This window comes from Larus michahellis, chromosome 4, assembly GCF_964199755.1.
Source record: "Larus michahellis chromosome 4, bLarMic1.1, whole genome shotgun sequence".
In the NCBI taxonomy this organism is placed as follows: Eukaryota; Metazoa; Chordata; class Aves; order Charadriiformes; family Laridae; genus Larus; species Larus michahellis.
In genome coordinates, this window is record NC_133899.1 from 65,557,625 (window position 1) to 65,583,172 (window position 25,548).

The following is a 25,548-nucleotide window of genomic DNA, read 5'->3' on the forward strand; positions in this document are numbered from 1 at the left end:
TGAATTTAAACATTTATTTAAACAGAAACTCCAAACCACTCCACCCTTTAACCTTTCAAAAAAAGACAACGACAAACTAGTTTTCAGCCAGAGTGTCAGAGCAGGCATAAGTTGTGTTCCACTATAACAACTCAGTAGCAATACTAGCAGGAGACCAACACATACGGAGCTAGCACTGCAAGAAGGGGAGAAGTAAAAAGGGTTTGAAATTGCTCGAAGGCACTTCTGCCCACTTGCCCTTCCGTTTTCAGCCCAAGACGAAGGTGCTGGCTTTAAACTGCTTTTTTTTGGTTGCATAGCTGGCTGGTGTGAAATCTGTGGTCTGTAACAGGCACAACCCGGATAGCGTGAATCCTCTAAGGCACATATGAGATTGTGGAGCACAGGGCATACTCTGTCTAGGACCCTAATCCTCCACTAGATCCAAGGGGAATCCAGTCTGTGCACCTAGCTTCCCAACTGCAGAGCATTGAGGAATGAGGATAGCAGTGCACTGCAGGAGAGCGACTCCCATCAGCTGGGTGCTTGCTAATTGGACATGGCTCAGGCTCAACTCTTCACTCCTCAAAGGCACTGCCACAATGTGACCAACTCAATCATTTCTAACCGCAACAACAACCCTCAAGCCGGGCCCCTAACCTGAGAACTGGCTCCAACGCACACGGCGGAAAGGACAGCAGAGTCACATGGGCAACCAAGCGACATGGCCACGTCAGGGCGCCTGATGCTCACCACCTCCCAGGAGGGCTGTCCTCCCAGCCTTCCTTTGGTAACGATGGACAATCCTTGCCCTTGACGCTGCACTGGAGAGACTGCACTTGATTCAGCTCCTAGATACTAGCAATAGGCACCAAAGAAGTCTTTAAGGAGCATAAGTTACGAGCAGAATGGTTTGGCATCCACCTCTAGAGACAAATGGGGAGTGCTGGCTCCCCCAGAGCAGTGTCTCAAAAGAAGAAGTCCAGGAGAGGCGATAGGATATTCAACTCCAACAGACCTAAGGCAATTGTAGTGACATGCCATCCATGGGGATGGTTTAAGCCTAATGAAATCACAACCCCACTCTCACAGCAAAGATGAGAGGGACTCAAGACTCCTTAGAGGCTTCATGTAAGGCAGGGGAGGCTAGCTGCTCCCAGGGATCCTACCAATCTCAAAAGCTTAGTTCAAAGTCAGTTTGCTAATAAATTTAAGGGGAATAAAATTAACCTCATTTTCTAACAGGAAATGAGGAAATCTTGAGCATCAGACCATGTCTCTTCCCATCTCCAATTTTCTTGGGAAAGCCTCTCACTTCTAGAAAGACGGTGAATTCCGGACAGAGACTTGATCATTCATGGTCATTGGGGAAAGCTGCATCCTGTGACCACGGCATTAATGACCTATTCTGGGTAGGAAACTGCATTCCAGCTTCATCAAAACACTGAGTGGAAAAACACTGATTCTTCCCACACCCACACAGAGCGTGGGCACCAGGGGCTGAGTAGAACAGAAGCCAAGCAGGGAGCAGCTACGGGCTTATGCCAAGAAGCTCTGGCACCCAAACCAAGCCGAACAGCTGGAGCACGAAATGGGTGACTTAGTCTGAGGCCCAGACGCTTGTCACCTGGTTGGGAAGCAGGTGGTCTGAAACTGGGAACTAGAGATCCCATCTCAGACAGTCCCCGCTACTGCTATTGGAAACACCACCTGATTCACTCATGTCAGTGCATTGCCTGGAAGTTGGAAAGCTCTAGGCACCCAGAATAAAGCCTTTAAACTCTGTCTATAGTAGGCCTGTGGACACAGCTATATGGCCAGAAGCTGTGCCTCGAGGCCAGGGACATGCTGTCTGCCATTATCTCCCGAACAGGAAGATCTCCACTGCCTCCAGAATGAGACATTCTCTACTCCCTCTGCCCCTAAGCAGAGGGGAGCAGCCTCACCGGCTGGGCTTTACCATGTGGTAGGGAGAGGATCCTAGTCCTTCACCCCTCTGAAGTGAAGGTGGCGAGTCTTAGGGTTCAGCCAGCTTCAGTACAAAACACATCTCCTCCTCTCATCTAGAGATGCAGTGATGAACACTGGGGTCCCAAAGGCAGCTCCCAGGAAGCAGTGAAACAATGAAAGGGCCACAAGCCGCTACTGGAGCCATCGCCGTAATGGGGCCGTTCTGCCTCACATGCAGAATTGACAGATAAGGTACAAAGAGGAGCTGCTGCTGCTTCCATCACTGAGCTGGCCTAGAGCTCAGGGGCCCTTTCCCTCTCAAACTCACTCCTAGTTCATATCAAACGTACATGGGTGCTGCTCTGGAGCCTCCGGCCTCGCTCCTTGTCTGCGAGTGACCTGAAGCCAGGAAAGCCGCTCTCTGCATTCGGTTAGTGTGCTGTGAAGTTAGATGGATCCCAGTGGGCTCAGGAGACTAGAGGCTGGAGCGGCACGAGTCCGTTCCCAGGAGACACCAGGAATCTGAATCCAAGTCAGGTTTCGGATCCACTTCCATCTCCTCTTTGGCTGTTTGTGTTCCTTTGGAATGAACCTCCACCTGTCGAAACACACAGCAGTTATCCAAACAGCTCTAGGAGTAGCTGCAAAGAAGCCTGGAGCCACGTAAGGCAGTTGCTGTTCTCCACAACCATTTGGGACTCTCTGTGGCATCTGACTGCCCACACCTTCTCACCAGGAGAAATAACGGGGAATCCCAGGTCCCTCAAGGACTGGGCTGTCCTCACAGGAAACTGTTGTCTTGGTTTCATTCCTGTTGCTACTACCAGAGCCTGCATCAGCAGCTCAAACAAGAGACAGGCACCATGCTCAGTGCCCCCATTCTGCTCCAAGAGAGACATCTGTTAAAAGCTGCTTGTTTCTGCACAGCCTCCACAATCTATGCAGGAGTCTGAATCAGTGTAGTGAGCCCTGAGCGTGGATGTGCACCCAGGTGATGGGTCCTCACCTGCTGCATTGCCTCTGTCCCCCTGCAGAACCGCTGGAGTTGGGCACTCAGACGAACAGTTTCCTGCTGCAGCTTCTTCTGATCATCCAGACACTGTAAAACCAGGCCTCGGAGGTGCGTCACCTCCATTTGCAGAGCACTGCACATACAGCCCGCAACAGGAGATGCGGCTTTCCCTTCACCACATGGCAGGGTTGGACTCAGGCAAGTAGGCTGCAGAGACATGGAGGGAAGCCAGACCAGGTTTGAGTGCAAGGCCAGGAGTTGTATATCCCAAAAGAAGAAACCATGCACAGAATGCGTCACCCTAGCTTGTTTCCAGGCTTCCCAAACTTCTAGCAGCCAAGGTCAGCAAGCTACTAGTCATTAAGTCTTCAGTACAAAGCCACTAACTTTGTCCTTTTTTCTGGGAAAGCTGCTCCTGTCCTACCATCACCAAAATCCATCTGCTTTACTCCCCCCTTTCTCTAAACCTGGGATCTGTGCCTCCTCTCGAGACAGAAAACTCCTGGAATAAGGTATTCTCACAGGTTGTAATTTCTCAGTGATTTCCTTTATCAGTTCTTCTTCCTATCTGACAGCAATTTCTGCTTTCTAAACTTCTATCTTCTGCTACGTTTCTGGGCCCCAGGCTTCCCTTTTTTCCCCCTCAATTGCATTAACCACATTTTTCCACGGAACTTATCTCATTATTTTCAATCTGACCAAGCCCCAGCTTTGTGTTCTAGATTCCTGTGAACTGTTCTCTTTGCAGCACCATCTCTGATTATCAACAGCCCTCTTTTCCTCATCCGGATGAATTAGGCCAATCCAACACCCTCTTCTCAGCTCTCCCCATAATCCAAACATTGCCATTTATGGTCCCCAAGAGCTTTTGGCCAAGCATTCACTTGCATAACATTACCCGGGGTTCTGTTTTGGGCTTGTTTAATCCAACAGGTTCCTCAGAAGCCACTTTGAGTCCTTGAAGTTTCTGGTAAGGGAGAGTCTCCTTCTCGGGCTCTGAAGATGCCATGCTCAGAGGAAAGGGGCTGTCAGGCATGGGGATGAATTCAGCGTTCTCCAACTCCTGGATACACAAAAGCAGCACCGTCAGTCCTGCCTGCCTTCTGCAGCTGATGACTTCCCCTCAACCAATGCACCAACACCCTCTTGTGGTAAAAAAGGCAGCGAGGCCTAAAGGGCTTCCCACGCAGCACAACTCTGAGAACCTTTCGGAGAATCCCTTAAAGGTGGAAGGGGCCACTCGCTTTTCCCCAGCCTAGATCCCCATTTTAAGGCATTTCTGAGACATCATATTACCTTCCGCAGCCAGCCAGGGCAGGAGCTGCTGTCAGCACTGTTGCCTCCCTTAGCTTCTGTGGTGCTGATCCAGCCCCCCAACTCACGATCTGCTTCCATGGTTCCCCGAAAGCCTCCACTGGGATTGGGAGTCTCCGCTTCCTGTTCATTATCCTCTTCCTCTCCTCCTCCAGTTGTGCAGCTCTGAGCCACTACCAAACAAGAATGAAAATTTTATACTTTCCCCACTTCTGCTATTTCTGTTGCCAAGCCCCAGCTGGAGCAGAGAAGATGCAGAAATTTGGGCTGTATGGCCACAGTGAGAGCACATGCTAGCAGCATCTCTCTCAACGGCTTATCTCCTAACATTCCCTGCAGGGCTCCCCAAAAGGGCTTGTGTGCAGCAGTCTTTTGCAGCTTCATGGCCCCAGCCCTCCCACAGGTCCAAGAAACTGGACTCATCTTTCCAGCAGCTGCCCCATGGCCGCCCTTCCCTTATCAGCTGCCATCAGTGAATTCCTCTCAGCTTTTCCTCGTCAAATTGAAGTTCCTCAACTACAAAAGCTTCACTGCATCCATGTTCGTCTTCCTCTGTTTCAGTTCTTTCCCAGCTTTGCGACATCCCTTCCAATGCACATCACCAACTAGATTTCCTCCCTCTGAGCTCTTCTGTGAGGCCTCTCAAACACAGAGAAACCATGCTGCAGGACCAAACTGCATCCACTCAAACTAACAACTAAACAGACTTAAGCCACAGCTCCCCTGGACAGGTTACTCACCAGTACCAATGGACAGGCCACTGCTGTTGGATCGGATTGTTTTAGAGTTCAACACCTTCTCTGCAAGAGAACCATACTTTCAGTTAAGAGTGCCACACGGAAACCAAGACAACTCCTACAACAGCACACAACAAAGCCAATGTTGCAGGCCTAGAGCTCAGAGCAGCTTGCCACATTCCTCCACAGCAAGCTGGCCTGTTCCCAGGCAGGATTTATAGTCTAGGCCCTGGCAAGCAATACATCATCACAACCAAGATCCCGAAATTTCATCCTAAACTTACACTCACCAACAATGATGATGGTGTGCCAGCCACGGCATGACAGGTCTGGAACATGATGCAACGATCCAAATATTGGCCGAGGCCACGAGGTACAAATATCTGAGCCATGAGCTCTCTCAGTTGATGTCATTGCCAGGCGCCCATTCCCACCATTACCCCAGGCAAAGATATGGTTGTCTGAGGAAAGAGAGATTCAGGAGCTTCAGTTCACTCCCTCCCTCTTGGCCCGTAATTACTACAAGGGTCATAGCCTCTCTGCTGCAACTGGTAACCCAAAGTATCTAATCCACCAGTTCCATTTTGCCAGTGGGAGAACAAACTGATAATGAATCTACAGGCAGCCCCCAAGCAGGCACTCCACAGCCCCAGGGCCGGCATATGTTTGGTGCTGCACTGGGACAATTAACAGGGCCAGACAGCCCCAGTCTAGAAGGATTTCTTTATTTCAGTGCAGTGCTGCAGGGGTGGCATAGAAAATGCTCAGTAGGAGCCCATTAACCACGCTGCAGATCTAGTTCAAAGGAACCCACCACAACTTTGCAAAGACCCACTCACCGTCAGTAGCAGCTATGGTGAATTCATCTCCACATGAAACCCTGATCACCTGCTTACCCCCCAAGGGGCCTCCCAGCAGGTTAATTCCCAGGTGCTTCTTATAGTCCCCAACACCAAGCTGTCCACACTTGTTGGAGCCGAAGGTCAGCAGGCGTCCTCGCTCTAAGAGGAGGAATGAGGAGACAGTCACAGCAAGGGCCCAACTCTGGAAGCAGCCATGCATGCAGAGAACTAGCAGCAACAGCCCATGACCAGGAAGGACTCTGCTGAGAAGCCAGCCAGGCTGGGAGGGGACAGTGACAGCCAAGAGGAATGGCTTCACCCTGGAAACATCTCCCTGTCTCCCTCTCCCGTTGCTCCCCTTTTCTGATGCCAGGGGCTGGGACTCCTCACAGCCCTCTAAATGGTGTCACTTGGGCAAAGCCTAACTCAGTCATAAACAATTCCTCTGCTATCCCAGAGTATAATTCTTCCCCAACCTTTATATTTTTTTTTTTTTTCTTTTAAAAAAGGGAAGACTAACCCAGAACCTGATGTTGCTGCTTCAGCAGGCCAGGAGGGAACACTGCTGAGGAACAGGATTCCTGGAGCAGACATGAGCTCTGCTATCAGGAGTACAACTCTCAATGTCAAAGGCCAGGCTGAAAGGGCAAAGCTGATGCAAAGTCATCCAGCAACCAGTATTCACTTCTTGATAGATAGGGCTCACCATCAATGGAAGCTGTATGTGTCTTCCCTGGAGAAATGGTACGGATCTTGTAGAAGGACAGCTGCTTGGCCAAAGTAAGGGAAGTGGCGTATGGCACCTCACAGTATGTCTGAGAAAAGACAAGCGGATAAGCACTGAGTGGAAAAACACACATTTATCAGCTAAGATCTACTCAAGCAGGTCTTGGCAGACCACAACGTTAACCTAGACAGTCCCAATATAGGTACGGTAAAGAACTGCCAGAATCCATGTCACTGGCCAAGTCACCCTGGAGCAGCTCACTATCAGTTTCACTACCACAGATCTGACATAAGCCGATAGGGCAGACAGGAAACTGAGGAACAAATTGCTGCTTCCCACCATCCCAGTATCCATTGTCTTGGATTGGAACTAACAAATTGGCACAAAGCTAGTGAACACTTTGTCACTGTCACAGGACCTCCATTTCCCCATATACTGCTGACTGCTGGGAGCTGGAGCCAGGGGCCCAAATGGACTTACATCATGGTTGATTATCCCTGATGTGCACTGATTCAGGCCCAGCTTGTTGAACTCGTTGAGTCCACATGCCAACACTTTGCCTGTCTGGGTGAGCAGGAAAGTCCCATCACAGCCACAGTGAACAGACACAATGTTTAAGGTCTTCGGAACATCCACCTATGTGGAAGAAATACATCCCAAGAAAATCAAAATCCCAACACCTACTACATAGAAGCTGGCACACGGAAAACATACGGGGTTAGAGCAGTGGTTCAGCTAGTCTGGGCACTGACAATACTCAATGCAGTCATTTTGAATGAAGGTGGAAGAATATTGCAAAGTCTACAGCATACTGAAACTCTGGTCACAATGCAGAAATTCAAGGCATTCTAGACCTTGTGTGCAGACACTGGTGAGCCAGCACAGGAACCAGAAACGCGGTTCAGAGGTATCCTGGCCAGCTGGGGTCTACAAGCACCAGGCCCAGTTAGCCAAGTAGGGCTGGGTATGTGCTGTGTGGGTGTCTACTCTGATCACAGATACTTGGCTTCCAGGCACATCCTTTTTGGTTTCTAACCCCCAATGGGTTAGGTTGCTTCAATTACCCCTAGCACTGTACTTCAAAAGGGTTTTACTTTCAACTCATTTTTAACTCATTATGTTGAAGACTCCCAGTTGTTTGCAATGCTGCGAGTTTCCTCTACAGACCCGACATATACAATTTGGTATTTCCTACTATGATTTCTATAAGATTAAGTTTGGCATTTCCAGTTCCAGCTTGCAGATCAGAACAATGAAGCTCTAAGTCACGATGCTGTCTGGTTTGGGAGCAGCATGTCCCTCTGCCATAATCTCTATGGACAAATGAAGCAAAATAAAATGAGGAAGTAAAGCTAAAACCCTTGGCAAACTCTGTGATACCTCAGAAAAAACACTGGAGCCTCAGACAGTTAATATTTCCAAACAGCAACTAATTTGCATTTATGTCCATAAAGATTTTGAGAAGTAGTCACAGCCCTACCTTCTGAGGGGTGTAGTGATCTTCTTCTGAATCCAAGCCCAAGCGCCCTGCATCAGTGAAAACACTGCAGTTAGAAAGCGTTAGGTGCCCACCCCTAAGAAATGGTATTGTCTCTCCATAGTCCCAAAGGAATTTCCCTACAGAACTAAAAACCTGCTCCCCTACATGCATCATTGCCTGCCAATCCTCAAGGTAATCCAACCCCACTCACAGAACAACTGTCCTACCCACAAAGAAGCCAAGCGACACCCTAAAGCTTCCCAGAGTGAAGTCCCAAGGGCTCAGTCCCCAGTTCACCATTCTTACAAGGAAAGAAAGCCAGAAAGAAACAAAGTTCTTTGTCCCCAGGACATAGCAGACAGCCCTCACCCAGGCCCTGCATTACACACCTGCACCAAGCTGCTCTCTGGAGCAGACAGGTCCCAGTGCCTTTAGGTTCCCAGGAGACTCTACCTACCATACTCGCCACAGCCCCATGTGTAGACTTCTCTGTTTCTGGTCAGCACTGCCACGTGGTTATCTCCACACGAGACCTGCTCCACAGGGTTGGTGAGAAAGAAATCCAGCTGCAGTGGCTCAAGCACTTCAGAGCCATAAGCCTTGTCAACGCCAATGCATCCATAATAGTCTGAGCCAAAGGCATACACCTGGCCCTCATCTGAAGGACACAAGCGAAACTCGGTCAGCACACAAACCTGGTATTAGGCAGCATATTAACCTCTTAGGACACGGCCATAGCAACCTCTTTTCTGTAATCCCACTCCTCTTTAGTGCAGAAGAATGTAATCAGGAGAACATGGAGTCCTCTCTTGTTCACATTAAGATGGATGACCTAACACCACAACTTGCAGCTATTTCAGGCTGCCAATGTCAAAAAATCCTGGGTTGAAGCTGACGCTTTCTTTAACAGGAACACATAAATTGATCCTGTGGCTCCCTAAGTCACTCCTCCAGCACACTGAGGCTCTGAACTTATCTCTATCAAACCTCTGCTTTTCCAGCACTGACAAAATAAGCTGGAAATTACCTTGTTGAGAATTATGTTTTCATGGGTAAAGCAAGATTCAAATTCTTCCATAATAGACACCACCACAGTTAACACATCTTTAAAAGTATGAGCAGTGATAGAACTAGAGACAGCTACCAGGTCTCAAGCTTTCTGAATTAAATAGCAAATCTCAGATACACATCTTCCTTTATCATTTGGTGACTCTTTCCCCACACAGTCCAACAAGAGCTTCAAACACATTTACATTCTTGACTTCAGGCTCCTCTGTCTTTCATGCAGGCATGTATGGAGGCAACACATGCACTAGTAAGAGCAGGGAGTCTGCACAGCCCCAAGGAGCTGTGCTCAACATCCAGCTTCATCACCAAAAAGGAGCGCACCCTTAGCAAAACACTTAGCCTTCTTGGGAGTCAGTATCTTCCTCTGTATAATAAAGCTGATCTATCTCCACTACCGCACCTAATATCCCCCAAACTGAAAGGTGAGTAACATACAGGACTTTCTCCTTTATAGAATCATAGAATCTTCATGGTTGGAAAGGACCTTTGAGATCACCGAGTCCAACCAAACAACCTATAATCTCTGCCACTAGAGCATGCCCTGAAATGCCACATCTAGACGTTTCTTAACGTCTCTTAATGTTTCTTTAGGTACAAAGCTGCTCTGCTAATCTTATTGTGAAGGCAAACAACTCCACAGCAAAGTGAGGAGACAGTAGTCCCCTTTCAGCTCTCACCTGTGATGCACACTGTGAAATCATCTCCACAGGAGACCTGGCGAATGGCTTTTCCCTGAAGCTTCTCAACATGCTTTGGCTGCCGGTAGGAGGCTCTGTCTCCATGTCCCAGTTGCCCATGCAACTTGGTGCCTCCCTGCATATTCTGCAAGACAGAAACATCTGGTAAGGTTATGTATCCCCAACTCCAGAGATGGTGCCGATAGTTATAGCACCTCAAACGAACAACCAAAGACAGCAAAGAGCAAGAGAAAGCGCGTTAGCTACTCCAGGGAAGAGACTGCTATCTATGCGGCATAACAGCAGGCAACATTCTAAATGGTAGCACAGCCTTTCAGGCAGTTATGCACTAATGAGGAGTGATCCAGTCTCAGGCCACCAGCTGGTGAGGAATCCATGCTCCTTTCTCATCTGCCTGGCTACAGAACCTGCTCCCTGCTGCAGGACTGAAATTCACCCTTCAGCTTTTTGACCTACTTTTCTAAATCCTAATGGCTGCGAAAAAAAAACCCAAAACATAACATGAAACAAATGTCACTGAAGTGACCAGACTTACCAATTCTACTGTAAAAGCAAAACAACTGTGAGTAGTGTTGAAGCTAAAACTAAAATATGAATAGCCAGCTGAAAGTTTTCAGTGGCCATTCTTGCAGGAACATCCAGCAAATGACTTCAAGTTGCTCTCCTCTCGTTTGCAACTCTTTCTTCTCTCACCCGCCTGCCAGTATTTTCTAATCTGTCTTAACAGATTCTGTACCATCAATACAAAAGCCTGTGGAAGCCTGGAAATGCAGAATACTTCCACATCACTGACGATCTAAGCCTGAGAAGACTGGATTCAATTGTTTTAAATGCATTATAGGCCAACATTTTTTAATTCACTTCAAACTATTACAGAATTTCCACTCATCGAAAAAAGCAGAGTTCTTTAGTATAAGACATCTCCGATTTCATCTACAAGCTGCCTCACAGATGACATCTGTATTACAACAAGGTCACTCATCCCACCCATTCTGATCTCTGAAAACTTTCCTCAAAAATACACAAAGCCAACAGAGCATCACAAAGCCTCCAGTGCATTTCTAGTAGTCCGGAAGGGGAAGAAGACATGTTTGACTCAGCGTCTGGGCCTACAAGCCCACCACCTACAATCCTCAAGTGCACAGCAAGTCTCCAATATACTTCCTGGCATGATGGAAAAATTCTCCCAAAAACACACTTGCCTTGGGAGACTTGGGTCAGCCCCAAAGCATGTGGCCTCACAGAATGTCCGCTACAATCAGATTTCTCTCCGTCCAAGCTGGTTGCCCTTCTGATTCTAACAGGCTCATGAACGGTCAGCAGTGGACCTGGACTCTCCTCTCCCACCCTTACCCTCTTTCATCCAGTTTCTCTCACTTACCACCCAGGTGTAGAGCTCCTTCTCCACTGTCACCACAGCAAAGTGAGTGTTACCAGCACACACCTGGCGTGCACTGCAGCCACTTTTGATGGCATCCAGCTTCTGGGGGGTGGACTTCCCGCCTCCCCAAACATACACCTCACTAGTGCGTGAAGTCACCACTGCAATGGGAGCCTCATTCATGGTACTTGACCTGCACAAGACCCCCCCCGCAAAACACACATACTTTTAATAATGAGTTTGTGTTCGCTGTCATCACTCATTTTGCTACAGTTGTCTATCAGTTTTCCCTTCACAACCATTCATGGTTTTTATTTTCACAAAATGATCTCTCTGTTGAGAGCTTGTGAGGCCTCAACTGCTATAGAGAGACTCAGGATCAAACCTGTCTCGCAGCAGCAGAGAAAGTAGCTCCAGGAAGCATTTTTAAAAGCCTACAATCCAATTTTATATCATTTAAAAAGACCGGGCTTTCACTGAATGGCCATGGAGCTGCTGTTATTTGTGAAAAATGAAAGCCTTACGAATGGTCATGAAATCTTGCTCAAAATACAGAAGCATCCAAAAGCTTCTAACTTCCCACTATCCTCTTTATTTAAATTATAGGCTTCCATCTGAGGGCAAAAATATAACTCTCTGATGCAGGTAAGAATCAATTCACAAGCAGATTGCAAAATGGAAGCTGTAATCAAAGCAAACTGTTTGTGAGCAAACCATGAACTGGAACAACTTCACATAAAGCGTTCAGATAGTACTTCCAAGTTTATGAGGGGAAAAAAGGCCAAATTCTATCCAATAAATCAACAGAAAGACAGCTATGCATGTCACGGAAGCCAGGTGCTTCATGGAACAACCCCACTTATGGGCTTACTGGGGACTGTGGAGAACCTCTGCATATATTCACTTTTATGAAAGATATTTACATTCACTTAATATTCCAACATTCAGTCATATTCTTCCTGCTCACGGGAATCTGTGTGAAAGGAGGGATCTACATTACATCCTCAGATATGCAGGCTGTAAAGAGTACAGCCTCAGTAGGACAGATTAGAGCTGTATGGGACATGCTGAGGTAAGGCTCCAGCCATTCATATAAGCAGGATATAAAAGGCAGAGTAAAACGTTGGACAATAACCCTGTAACAACTACGTCAAATTCCCAGCATTTAGGAATCTTCTAAACTACTCTATTTCATTACGGTTGTCACAGACTAACACTCTCGGCAAAGTTCCTCTCTGGGGAGCCGTTCTCTCCAGACTTCCTTTCAAGCACATGCCCAAATAATTACCTTGGTCGCTTATTTGGCCCATTAAGCAGTGTGACTTTCTCTTCCATCTCCCTGCCAAAGGAAAAAAAGCATTTTAGGAAACAGCAACATCGCCCAAAGCAATTTACTGACAAGCAGCACACAAAGACTGCTTTCGTTTCCAATAAAATGCTGCTCCTTCTTGGAGGAAACGTGGCAGCTGTTTACCAGCTCACAGCAATACACAGTAAGTAGGGCAGAAGTGATGTACCATATAGCTAACAAACTTAACAGGACAGCCGAGGACAACAAACTATATATATATTTATGTACACACCAGAATGTGGCCAACCAATACCCATATGCACAAGAACGACCTTAAATGGCTAAGTATTACCAGGATTTGGGCTTTTACCAATGCACACAGCAAGACAAAACCCAAACTTTGCTGACTATCAAGTAAAATAATCTTGAAATAAAGGACTACATCTACTGCCCCCAAGAATTCTGGTCCACTTTTCATAAAAAGACAGTATGTGCAGACTGATGGTCAAACTAAGCTAAAATACACCACTTTCAATGCAACTCTCTCTGGAAGAGTGAGAGCGCGGGTCTCTATATTGCATGAGATGTATATTCTGAAAGGTCTTTTCCAATGATCATAGGAGGATCTAAGGGTAACCCTTCATTCAGAGGTCTGAAGAGCGGGAACCAACATTCCTCAAAGAAGCCTCAGAAAGGGATGCCTCAAGATTCTCAATCCAACGGCTTCTAAGACAAAAGGATGCAAAAACCTTTCTCACCATACCCATGCACCAACAGGCATAGCAACTGATCAGAAGACAAGACTGTACTTCTCTCCTAAAGAGGATGAAGTGTACTTCAACAACAGGCCAAAATAACTTTAGGACTTTGCTTCAAAAGCATGAACACCACCAGTCTGCACAAACCCTCCTGTTCTCCCCGACACCTGTCCAGGTTTCAGGCAAGACCATCTGATTACCTCCTGCGTTTGCTGAGAAGGGGATGTTCAAGCAGCTCATCTGCTGTGGGTCTCTTCTCTGGATCCTGAAAGAAGTGAGCAACAAGTCATTCTCTGGGAAATGCTGATCACCTACAATGAAATCTTGGGCCAGATATCAAAGCCTGCATGGACGTCCTTTTCTGACTCCCTTCAGAAGGGAAAGGAATTAATCCAAATCTTTGGAATTAACAGGGATAAATGCCAGGATGTATGGGAGGGACTTCCACGCTCTGAAGGTATCAATAGTATGTTTGCTTTCAAGAAATTAATTCCTTAAAGAAACATAGAATCACAGAGAGAAACCCAGAACCTTAAGAGACTGTACTGAGACAATGCCCCTACCTCTGCAGCACTGCATTAGAATATAATTTATTCTTCCAGCCCATTAAATAATCATCAACAGAGTAAACCCAGCACCCCTCCAGAGCCTGCAGGACTGAATAGCATCTTGAGACAATGCTTTCAGAGGACTGGAGAGAGCCCAGCCTTAGTGACGCCTCAGGTCTCACAGAAGTTACCCTGCATCAACAGCCCTCCCGCTGATATAGACATGTCATTCCCCTTCACCTCTGAATTTCATGGCTTAGGCAGCTGGGAAGGGGTGTCTGAAAATTCAAAACTGTCTCACCAACCTGATCAAGGCACGAATTCACCATCTGGATCAGCTCCCGGGAGTAGACAGTGGAATCAACCTCCATGGCTCGATTTCCCTGTACAATCTTCACACAAAGGTTCAGGGGATTCTAGGCAGAAACCAGAAACCAGCTCTAAGGGAACTAAACTGGACAATGTGTCCAATGGGGAGAGATGCTAAAGGCCACCATTATTTTCTTCCTCCTTCTCTGATCAGGACACATCCTCCCTTCTTCTCTGCCTAGCAGGTTCTCCAGAAGCCCAATAATTCCTGCAGAAATGGTACCTCCAATCACTAAGACTTGGTGGCAATATACAACTTTTCACCAAATTCCATAACGGTGGAGAGAAGATAGGTTTCTCCCTGCATGGAATCTCCTGCGCAGCATATTGCCATTGAAACACCACACAGAAATGCTCCCTTTCACCCTCCCCATGCCAGCTTGACCACACTTCTCTTGCACCCAAACTTTGAGAAAGGGTAACAGGATTAAATCCTATGAAATCCGAAGGCTGGAAGTTTTTGCTACAGAATGCTGCACAGAAAATTTACAGCTAGTAATGCTGAAAAAACCAAAAAGACTACACAATCACAAACTTCCTCCCTGTAGAGAAAAGGATGTCTCATTCACAACCATGATACAAATTAGCACAGCTTGTATTCTGCATCTGGTAAACCCAGGGCTGCAGACAAAGCTTGGCAGAAGCCAGAGAGGCATCTGCAGTGCAGGGTAGGGGAAATCATGTAGACATTTTCTCTGTCTATAGCTGGCACTCCCAGGCCACTATTTTCTTAATCAGCAGATTTAAACAATGAAAGAAAAACATGAGTTAAGAAAGCTATGAGCCAAGTGTGAATCTCAAAGTGATAAAAAAATAAGGTTACTCAGTCCATCCTGGTTTGCAGACTTACAGTAGCATCAAAGGTCCTCTTCAGAGTAAGCAGCTCAAAGATGACACAGCCCACAGCCCAAATATCTGATTTGAAGTTGTACTTTACACCCTGGCAGAGTTCTGGGGACATGTAATACGGAGTTCCTACCAGCTAGGAAAAAAGAACATTTAAAAAATCAGAAATGACCCAGCAGCCTTGAATTCAGTAGCTCTGCATCCATCACGTTCACACAGGCCCACAAGCATCAGAACTAGATGCAGATCTGACACAGCACTGAAGTGACACAGATAACACACACCACCAACGTGCTGGAAGGATGGGAACAACAAGCACGCTTCTTCCCTTCTCATCTACAAGCCTGTGCCTGAGCTTCTTAGAAGATCCTAGACACCCCTCTGCTCAGATCCTGATGTAGTACATACTTTTCATCAGAGTAGTAGTCATGAGAACACAGCAAGAACTTGCCCCTCTCTTACATAAACTACATTTAGAAGTAGTCAGGGATCACATACTGACCAGGCATATGTAAACCCTCATAAGAGGCTGAAGGAAAAGGGATCTAGCACAGCTTCCAAACACAGGTGCCAGCCCATGGCTATGGAGCCACTCTGTCTGATCACAAGGTACTGCCAGGACAAAGGCTACGCTGTCTCCCACGAATGAGGCGTTACTTTTGGGTCAGTAAGTATAAAGCTGGCACGAGTCCCATGTAAAAGGCTTTCACTTGAGAATGGGCTTTCCTGAACAATTGGTTCAGAACAAACACCACACACAAAATCCCAAAACCCAGCACTTAAATACAGAAGCCCTCCCAGCTACAACAGAAATAGTGGCATCGCTCAAAGTCACAACAAGGAGATGCAGAACAAACGTGATGAAAGGTGTAAGAATGAAGCTTCCAGATTAAAGGAGCTCATTCCCTAGCAAGGAATTAGACAGTGAAATAGAATGAGAAAGAGAGAATTTAGAAGAAGGGGAAATATTTATAATTGCCCTCTTTTCAACTCTCTCAGCAAAGCTCCAAGGACTACAAAGCTGGCCTTTTATTAGGCTCTGCTAGTACACTAGATACCTAATGGACATATTCAGAATCCACCATCTCCCTTCCATCTCCTGTTACCAAGCGTGACAGCTAGAGAGCTATGCGAGTCCTAGCCACCTAGTGAAGGTTTAGAAGCCTACCTAGTTGTATCATATGGAGAACTAGGACACTGCACCTAAACCTTTTTACCCCATGATGTAAGCTTTCTGTAAGAAAGACACAGACATATTCTCTATATCTACCTTGTTAAATGGGAGAAAGAATGATAAATTAAGAAATCGGCACTTAGTAAGCAAGACATAAACGTTTTACATAATTGTAATTTGACTGTTACCATTACAAATACTGACAGTGACATGTTTTGCGCTCATTCCACACAAATAATACTTCCAGACCACCACTGGTCATTAGATCACAAACTGAGCAACTAGCCCAGAGCACAGCCAGCATATACGGAATGAAATATGATTGAAAGAACACAGTTCAAAATTTTTCAGAAGTGAAAAAGGAAAAAAAAAAGCTCACAGGTGTAGATGAACACACACAAGACAGGTAAAAACAAACCTGGAAATTAATAGCACAGACTGCACTTTCTCTGAAAGCCAGAAGGCCATGAAAAATGCGATGAAACAGAAGTGGCTTTGCTGCAGCCCAGCTTAGCAAGGGCTGCTGCTGCCATGCGGCAGCCTTGAGCTCCCACTTACTGTGCAACTGCACAGTAACCCTCGTGTTCTGGAAGGAGGTTGGCAAGCATTTAACTACACATCCGAACAGAACACCAATAGCTTGCATTAAATCTAATAATACGGCCTGGTAAGGGGAAGTGCAAGCTGGCTTGCATCCCAAACTACAATAAAGGCCTTTAGCAGATAGGAGCTCCAAACAATGTCTCCCTTTCCAAGCCTAGTGCTCACCACAGAAATTAATGGAGCTGGGAAATCCAAGTTGAGCCTTTGAGGTGCCTGCAATACAGCTTACCCTATGTCATAACTCTGGCTGCAAAACTGCTTTCTGGAAGGGTCTGGGACAAAGCCAAGCTGGACAGCCTTCTGGTAGAATTAATCTCTCCTACAAAGCTTTGCCCCCCTCCAAGAGCATTACCAATAAACCATACACCTGGTAACCATAAGAAGCACAAGTGTCTTTCTTGTTTCTTTGTAATTTAGTTCAGAGCCTGAGCATTAAAGAGGTAGGAGACATATCTATGGCACAGCGCAATGTCAGGCAAGCACATCCAAGCTATCTCAGATTCAGCTGAGGCAAAATGCCCCTGTTAGCACAGCAGCATGACCAAATTAATTGAACTTGCTAAGCTGGACTTCATCCCAGAGGAGAGAGCTGTACTGATGTGACTATACCGCTTGTCTCTGTCGCTTCGGATAGCACTGCCTTTATGTTACATAGATTCACCTTTGGAAGTACCATGCCTTGGTATCAGGGAAAGAAGAGCAGTGATCTCTAGCACAGCTACACTGGCTCTGGCGTAATTCCATGCCCACAGAGAAACATGCTTTGCAGAGAGACAGACCTCCAAAAGGTAACCTGGAAAAGCAAGGACAACTGCAGGCTGCAAAACACCAGCAAATATCCCAATGTTAGTGAGATAACATTGAGGTAAGTTGAGATGAGAGGGAAAGGAGAACAACAGAAAACAAGCAGCAGGAATGTACAGCATCCTAGTCTTCTGCAAGGCATGTAGAGGTGAAAGAAAAACACACCTCAGTTTGCACACAAAGGCAGCAGATACTCACAGTCTCAGCCATAGAGTACTCAGAGTTCAGCTTCTTTGCCAACCCATAGTCTCCCAATTTAATCAGGTTTGCTTTGGTTAGAAAGATATTTAATGTCTTTATATCTCTGAAAGGAAAAAAAGAAATACAGACACCCAAATATATTTCCAGATTTCACAGTTCTCCACACACTACTATACCTCCCCCCAAAATGAGGTACTTGCTCCTCTTCCAGCGTGCTCTGACACACACACACACACACACACACAGCTCTCCAAAGGCAATTAGACTCCAAGTATCAGGGCAGTAACTGCAGTTATCCATGTTTTATCACATCCCCACACAAACACAACACAGTTTAAAAAGCTCAGGCTCCAGACACCTATGTGAAGGACACAATTCAAAGACAAGTTCTTTTCCTCCCTCTCAGTCTCTTCTCATATGAATGTCATTGAGCAGGTCCTATTTTTCCTAGTTTTATAAATAGACCCAAGCTAGGAGTCGCTGAGCTCAATGAAAACATAAATGTGTGCATGAATATGCATGTATGCAAATATAAACACAGAGGGTGTGAAACAGATGCCACTGTAGAACTTAAGCATAACAACCCTCTACCTTACACCTCAAGAACTCTTTATAACATGACATACTATGCCCAGAAGATCAAAAGGATGATGGCCACAAAAATGCTGAATTCCAAAACTCATTGAAAACACTTTCTCCCAGACAGAATAATTTATGTGTAGTTTCACAGATCAATAGAAGAGGCTGTAAACACAGAGAGGACGCCCCCGCAGTATGATATGCTTCCCATGGCCAGCACTTCACAACACCCACTTTTCCTAACGTACCATCAACAACTTCCCAGTGCAGATCAGGACAACATCAAGTAAAGCAGCACTTTGCATTCATCCACTTGGGGCATCGCAAAGTCCTGGGTCACTCTGACAATGTCTGCAGCAGAAGGAAATCACTGCAAACATTTAAATAACTGTTCAATTCATTATCATGGAAGGATTTGGGGCCACATGTGTCCCTAGACTGTGAACCCTGCTGTGAAGATGGGCAACAGAGGTAGTAAGCAGGAAATCACTGCAAAGCAGGACAGACATGACATCTGCTTTAGGTCAAAAACAGGCACTACTTTGTTGAACATAGGATACCAACCCTTCATTAGCGAGGCTTGCCAATTACCAAAGATTCAGCATGGCAGCAACCAGAATGCTATCCCACAGAAAACACCCTCACACAGCTAAGCTCATTAGTTAGAGAAGGATGTTGTGCAGCACACGACCCAACCACGCTGGAAACAGCTGTCTACATGTGCAGTACTGCCCAGAACACCATGGTCTCCGTGAAGCACGCATAAGCCATGAAATCTACCCCTCCCAAACAGAAAAAGGCATCAGAAAAAGGTCATTAGCTACTCATTAAAACCTCAAGAGTCAATGTCAAAATTACCACTGACAGCTAACAAGCTATATTACTTCCTTAAATAACAGGCCAAAGAAATGAGATTCAAACGCAGGACAAAGCTTCGCACGGGTTATATTACAGCAATGGACAAATGCAAAGTCGTCATCACTGTCAGCCTCCAGGAATTACAGAAGGATGCACGTGTTGGTTTCAAGCTATTAATTGTGGAGCGGGTAGGAAGTACCTTTGGCCTTTGGTAACTGCTCTTCCTACCCACTTTAGCAAACATCATTTATGTGCTATGGCAATAAAGGGCCAATTTACTTCATTCCTACATGGATTAACTCTTTGTTCACAAAGCCACAGCATCAAAGACAGCAATTCCATTTTCATCTACAAAATTTCTTGCACATTTATCACAAGATGGTTTGTAGCCCAATAAGAATTCTTTACAAGAGTGATACTTAACATTTGGGCAGTTCAGCTACGCTTTGGAGAGAAGCTCAGTGCTTGCTTTAAACACAGAAGCAAAGGCTACTCAAAGGAGTTCTGCGTTCACATCCATGAACTGCACTGGTTACCTTAGTTTTACCAAACGCCACACTTACCTGTGAAGAATTCCTGCTCGATGAATGCAGCTCACAGCTGATGCAATTTGAAAGAGATACCAAACCACCATCTGCAAAGGTAGGAATAAAAGCCTTATGTGAGGCTCAAAACAAAAAAAAAAAAACCCCAATGTGCCCATCACAGAGAGGCATAGCAAGAGGGCCTGACCATACCATTTAGATGCTCTTTCAGGAGTACGAAAATTGAGAATTTCCTGTTTTGGAAATCTCTGAAAAGATATTCCAAAGGGTAGACTGTTCTAGTGCTGTTCATAGTGTCTGTCCTGACAAGTGTCACAAAATTCAACGAGTGAAAAGGCTTAGGAATGACAGTTAATGACCACCTGGGAAAGATTTACAGTTGGGCTCTCTGGAATACAAACCGTGACCATTTAATATTCACCATGAGCCGGAAGGCCTTAAAAGTCATTATATAAGATAAATAAGCATAACCATTAACCACCTCAGCATGAGGTGGAAGCAGGCAGCAGAAAATAATTTTAAAGAAAAAGGAACAAGAAAAAAAACAAACTATGGTGAGACAGATTCAAGGTAATTACTCAGAAAAGAACGTACAAAATGGTTAAGAAGAGAAAGAAATCGAGTACCAACCAGGAAGAAACACAGAAAGAGTTTTTAAAGTTAAATGTTAGCCAAAATGATAAGGTGACCAAAGCGAGTTGAGTGCTTTCATTATTCCTCCTTTGGAAGTTTATACTGCTAATAGACAGCCAAAAAAGAAAATAAAAATTTCTGATAGTCCATAAATGATTGCAATATTCAACAGGAAAGGAAGGATATCAGTCCCCAGATACACAGAGAAATTCCCCACCAGCACTAAGGAAAAAAACATTCTATAAATACTCAGATAACAACACAGATCCCCTGAACATTAGGCCAGCCCCACTGCTCCCTCAAACCTCAAATTACCTCTTCTTCAAATAATTTGTCTTTCTGCCGCAGAATCTTATCGTAGAGGTTCCCTCCTGTAATTATAAGTGAGTGAGAAAGACAGAGAGGTTCATGTTAGTTAATGGCAGCAGTTACTCTGCTCGGGTACTGCTGGGAATACTCAAATCCCCTAAGAGATCTGATAAAGCACTACAGCTCACCCACAGCACTCTTCACTTAAACCGGTCAGGCACTCACAAAATTAAATTATTCTTCCATCTAAGAACTTCAACAGCATATCTAAGCTTAAGCAGAGACGATTCTTTTTTAATGCCACCATTTAATACTCTCTGAAAAGTGAATCAGTAAGATAGGCTAGCAGTCCCTACTGTTTTTACCTGCAAGCACTTCTTGGGATATGCAAACATTTACAACCTGTACACCAGGTGAGACTGTCCTGCTCAGCATTATATATAAATAAATAATACATTAAAAAGAGAGAAAGAAAGCAATTACAAGTTAAGAGTAGTCCCTGAAAGCACAAGTTACTGCCTTTCCCCCCTTACTGCCCAGCTCTGACATGCCTCTCTCCTTCATCTGCCCTGCCAAATACATCAGTGCAGAATTCACAAAGCGTTGACAACAGCAGCACCACCAACAGAAGCCTGAAACCAGCAGGCTCTTCAGGGCACCTCAGAATTTCAAGACAGCAGACTGAAAATCAAGCAGAGCTAAAAGAAACGATGCTAAGGGCTGCAGGCAGGGAGACTCCCAGTCAGGTTAGCATCCTACCAGTAAATCCCAAATCTCTGATCACATCCTGTTGCTATTCCATTTCCCAATTATCATATATTAAGTCCTAATAGTAGCGGAACGCCAGGCCCTCTCCCATTCCCACAGGTATGGTGCAAGACAGCTTTCTGCTGTATGATTTCCATGGGCTTGTCAAGTTGTAGATGTCCAAAGCAGGTCGCAATGGCTCCTTTGCCTCCTTGAGGGACTTTTTTCAGACTTCCATGTTAGGAAGATTTTTCTGATATTCTAATTAAGATTCCCTTTGCTTAATTTCTTCTCATTTGGCCTTGCTATAGCTGCTCAACGTTTCTGTTTTCAGCCTTGCGTTCACATTGGCAAATTATCTACTAATCACTCTTCACCTTCACAATTTAACCAAAGTATTCACTTGTGCCTCTTCTTATGAACCTCTTTCCCAGTGATTCAGTCTATGCAGGCTTTTAGTGAACACTGTTCCTCAGCTCTGATTTTTTGCCATCTTTTTTGATGCTTTTCTGAACCAAAGAGCAGCATGGCAGGTACTACATCGCCAAAATCATACACAAGGAGACCAATCAGCTCTTGATTCAGACAACCAATACCTCTATGCACACACACAAAAAACATATTACTTTCTTCTTTGTTTCATCTAATCACTTCTAACCTTCTGACATTATATTTTGCCTTCAACAAATGTATTTTTAGGATATTTCTTCCCAAATCTATTTCAGATGTATTCACTGATGTTATCCCATAGAAATCCAAGTCTTATGGTACCATAACAGATATACAGAACTAACTACAGGCAAATCAGTCAACAACTTGGCTTCCTCCTCTGTAAAATGGGGACAATATTTACTCTAATTTAAAAGTCCTTCCTAAATCTCCAAAAGAGACATACCAATTAAACAGTAAAACCTTTGGATTCTGAGGAGTGTCTGTCAGTGACTAGTCCGGCCTTACTTTAAAAAATTACTCACAAATTATCTTGGACTTGTACACTGTAACAAAAGCCACAGAAACAACTATTAACACACTGGCAAAACCAATATCCTTAAGTCTAAATGAGATTCCCTCTTTCTCATGTCCCTAGTTCTATACCACTCAGACATATTCAGGCAATGAAGGCTATATACTCATCTCTTGATTATTGACCCAAAGCAAAACAAGCAGTTTAGAGACATAACCAAACATGCACAGACATCAGTACTACGCGACTTCTCTCTATGTCCTCCAATGAATTCATAATGGACCCAAGCATGCAGTCTTTTCAGGGCAGGGAAATAACTCACACAGAGTACTCCTAAAATAAACAGGGCATCAAAGAGCTGACGTGCCCCTACTATTGAACTTGACTCCACCCTGCATAAGAACAAAAAACAGAGAACCAAAACCAACTTTGGACAACCTGCCAACCAGGGTGTTTGACACCTTTCAAAAATACTTTGCACAACTCTGTTGTCCTCCCCAACTTGTCCCAGTGAAACAATCTGTCCAAGATGATGACAACACGATGACAGCCTTTTCCACCAAAAAAAGGTTTCTGCTGATAAGCCAAGGCTTAATGTAATCCACAAACACACACAGGTTACGTAGCCAGGGGGGGGCTGTCCCACTCATCCAAATAGAAACCGTATTGCAGTCCTGGGTAGATACCCTGTTCTAGCAGTGTTAGCTGTATATGACCTCCTCTTCCAGCTGCCTAAGAACAGTTGCAACTCAGCCACTCATATCAAATCCTTCTACCACTCCATCCCAGCTGTGACTTTCCCCTGCAAAGTCCAAACAATATCATCTGATCTACTCTTGGATGGAATTTTAAAGTTTTCTCCACCACCAGCACAACCAGATTTATTTTTTTTTATAGCAAATTTAGAAGCTGATAGCACAAGGCAGGAAAAAAGTCCTCACTGCAGTGTGCCAGTAGATTTTTAAGCTTTGATTTCTAATTGCCAAATGGAGAGGTCTATTTAAGAGACCTTACTGAAAAACAGCCCAGCTCTGTACTGGCAGAGAAAGCTGAATACCGTGATGGTCTTTTCCCACCATCTTCCTAAAAGAACATAGCAAGGCGCATTTTAAGTGTACTTTATCAAAAACACACATCCTCCACTGTACCAGCTACTCGGAAGACTTGAGAAATCATCTACTACCTGAACTGCCTGCACTAACTACTGGGCTTCTTTCTTTGGCACGTGAGACACAAATCAATCAGAAGGGTTCACAGTCTCTTCTTCAGAAGCCACGCAGCAGAATTCACCTCCACTCCGCTCCCCAGAGGACACCCCAGGAAAACCCCCTGCAGGTTCTGCAGGAGGGCGACTCCGCAATGTGGCAGCTGCCTGTTTTGTGAGTGGGAGTAGGGATCTCACCATTACAGTACTCCAGCTCGATCAGCAGCGTGGTGTTATCCATGAAGTGATTGTAGTATGCAATGATGTTCTCATGCTGCAACAGGGCAAGGATAACAATTTCATTCAAAGCATCACGACGCTCCTTTTCTGACAGCCGGGTAAGGTCCACCTCCTTCCACACTACAAGTGAGTCATCCTGAAACACAAAAACATCTTTTAATTAAAAACACACTACTACAAAGAGAACAGTATGTGCCTTTATAGCAGGAAATTAAAATTTCAGGAAAGGTAAAAAGGCTTTCCTGCCTCTTACAGATTTCAGACAAAGATTCTTCACAACAATAAGTTTTGAGGGTTTCTGTTTGTCGCTAGGAATACCAATGGCCTGAAGCCATCTTTCTAGCTGGCCACCAAAAACAACAAACGACCGAAAAAAACATACTACAAGGTTTCCAGGGAAAGACACAGAGTTTGTTTTGTTTCAATAAAGACTAAACATACTCCAGTTCAATAAAGGGAGAACAGTGTATTTCCAATCCCTTAACTGTACAAGACCATAAGCCATTACAAATACTCAGGTATTCTTAAAAAAAAAAAAAAATTAAAAAAATCAAGGAAACGAGCACAAATTTAGTTTGCCCTTGTCTGGCCCACCCACGTTGTCAGACACACTGTGAGTGATCTGTTAAGTGAACAGCATTCATTTATAGCTGTTTGAGCCGTGACGCCTCGGGTTGGTCTTCCCCCAGGAAAAAAAATGAAAAACTTCCCTTGGGAACCGAGTTCAAGCACTTTTCTTTGACAGATGCTAAAAAGCACAACTAGGATCGGACTGTATGGGATTAAACGACTTGGGAGCACAGGGAGGACTGGCTTTTCAGCCAGTTTCCCCTGATTACACTGAAACGCTGGTCCCGCGAGAGAGTTACCTGTATGAGATGCCCCCATGTCCTCTGTGACTGGAATAAAACATAGAAGAAAAAAAAAACAAAACAACAAACACAACGAGAAATCTATTAGCATGAGAAGAGTCTCCACACCTCCCTACGAAACTTCAGGGGACCGAGAGACTAGCGGTGCTCAAATGTGCCGAAACCCAAACCCTGTCAGTCACCCCTGGGGGCTGTCACTCAGTCATGCCGGGGGCTGTTGTCACCTCAGAGGGCTGTCAGTCCGTCAGCCTAGGGGCTGTCAGTCAGTCACCCCCGGGGTGACGAGCCCCGCTGCGGCTCTGTGGGCCCCGGGGCCTCCAAAAACCGCCCCGCTCGCCCTGACAGCAGCCCCCGGGCCCTCCTCGGAGCAGCCCCCGGGGCCCCCTTCCTCGGGGGCGGAGGAGGAGGAGGAGAGGGGCCCCTCTCCCGCTCCCCGCCCCGCCACCGCCCCCAGGGCAGCCCACCTCGGTGCGGCGGTAGAGGGTGGCCTCGCCGAAGGCTCCGCGGCCCAGGGTGCGGATGGGGATGTAGTGCAGCTCCTCCTGCTCGCCGGGCAGGCCGCCACCGCCGCGGGAGCCGCCCCTGCCCGAGGACTCGCTGCCGAAGTCGGAGCTGATGGAGTCGCAGTGCCGCTCGTACTCGCCCAGCGACATGGCGGCGGCCCGGCTCTCCCTCAGCGAGGCCCCGCGAGCACGACGGGCTCCATGTTGGCTCCCGACGACGACCCGGAACCGCTTCCTGCCGCCGCCGCGACCTCCCCCGCTCCCGCCTCCCGCCGCCGGGACCCAGCCCAGCCCCGCCGCCACAAAAAGCGG

General features: G+C 45.9%; 1 protein-coding gene across 2 annotated transcripts; it reads right to left on the reverse strand.

Annotated features, from left to right (window-relative positions):
- On the reverse strand, positions 1 to 25,454 carry NEK9 (NIMA related kinase 9). Of its 2 annotated transcripts, XM_074585287.1 has the most exons (23): positions 25,198 to 25,454; positions 24,731 to 24,760; positions 23,820 to 23,997; positions 20,713 to 20,768; positions 19,783 to 19,853; positions 17,780 to 17,885; positions 15,005 to 15,136; positions 14,091 to 14,201; positions 13,438 to 13,502; positions 12,477 to 12,527; positions 11,189 to 11,381; positions 9,787 to 9,931; positions 8,499 to 8,699; positions 8,042 to 8,088; positions 7,042 to 7,197; positions 6,541 to 6,649; positions 5,832 to 5,993; positions 5,283 to 5,453; positions 4,996 to 5,055; positions 4,238 to 4,428; positions 3,840 to 4,004; positions 2,936 to 3,148; positions 1 to 2,527 (listed from the first exon to the last, which is right to left on the reverse strand). In XM_074585287.1, the coding sequence occupies exons 1-23, from the start codon at positions 25,384 to 25,386 to the stop codon at positions 2,405 to 2,407; spliced, it is 2,925 nt and encodes a 974-aa protein (XP_074441388.1). In that variant the 5' UTR covers positions 25,387 to 25,454; the 3' UTR covers positions 1 to 2,404. The 2 variants fall into 2 exon arrangements, with proteins under 2 accessions (XP_074441388.1, XP_074441389.1); XM_074585288.1 differs by lacking the exon at positions 24,731 to 24,760.
- Positions 25,455 to 25,548: the final 94 nt, after the last annotated feature.

Coding starts and splice junctions, on each gene's coding strand:
- NEK9 (XM_074585287.1), bottom strand. CDS start 25,386: ATGTCGCTGGGCGAGTACGAGCGGCACTGCGACTCCATCAGCTCCGAC. Junction 9,932..11,188: donor AGGAGCTCTACACCTGGGTG/GTAAGTGAGAGA, acceptor TCTGTCTTGCAG/AATATGCAGGGAGGCACCAA. Junction 5,454..5,831: donor CACCATAGCTGCTACTGACG/GTGAGTGGGTCT, acceptor CTCTTTCCTCAG/ACAACCATATCTTTGCCTGG.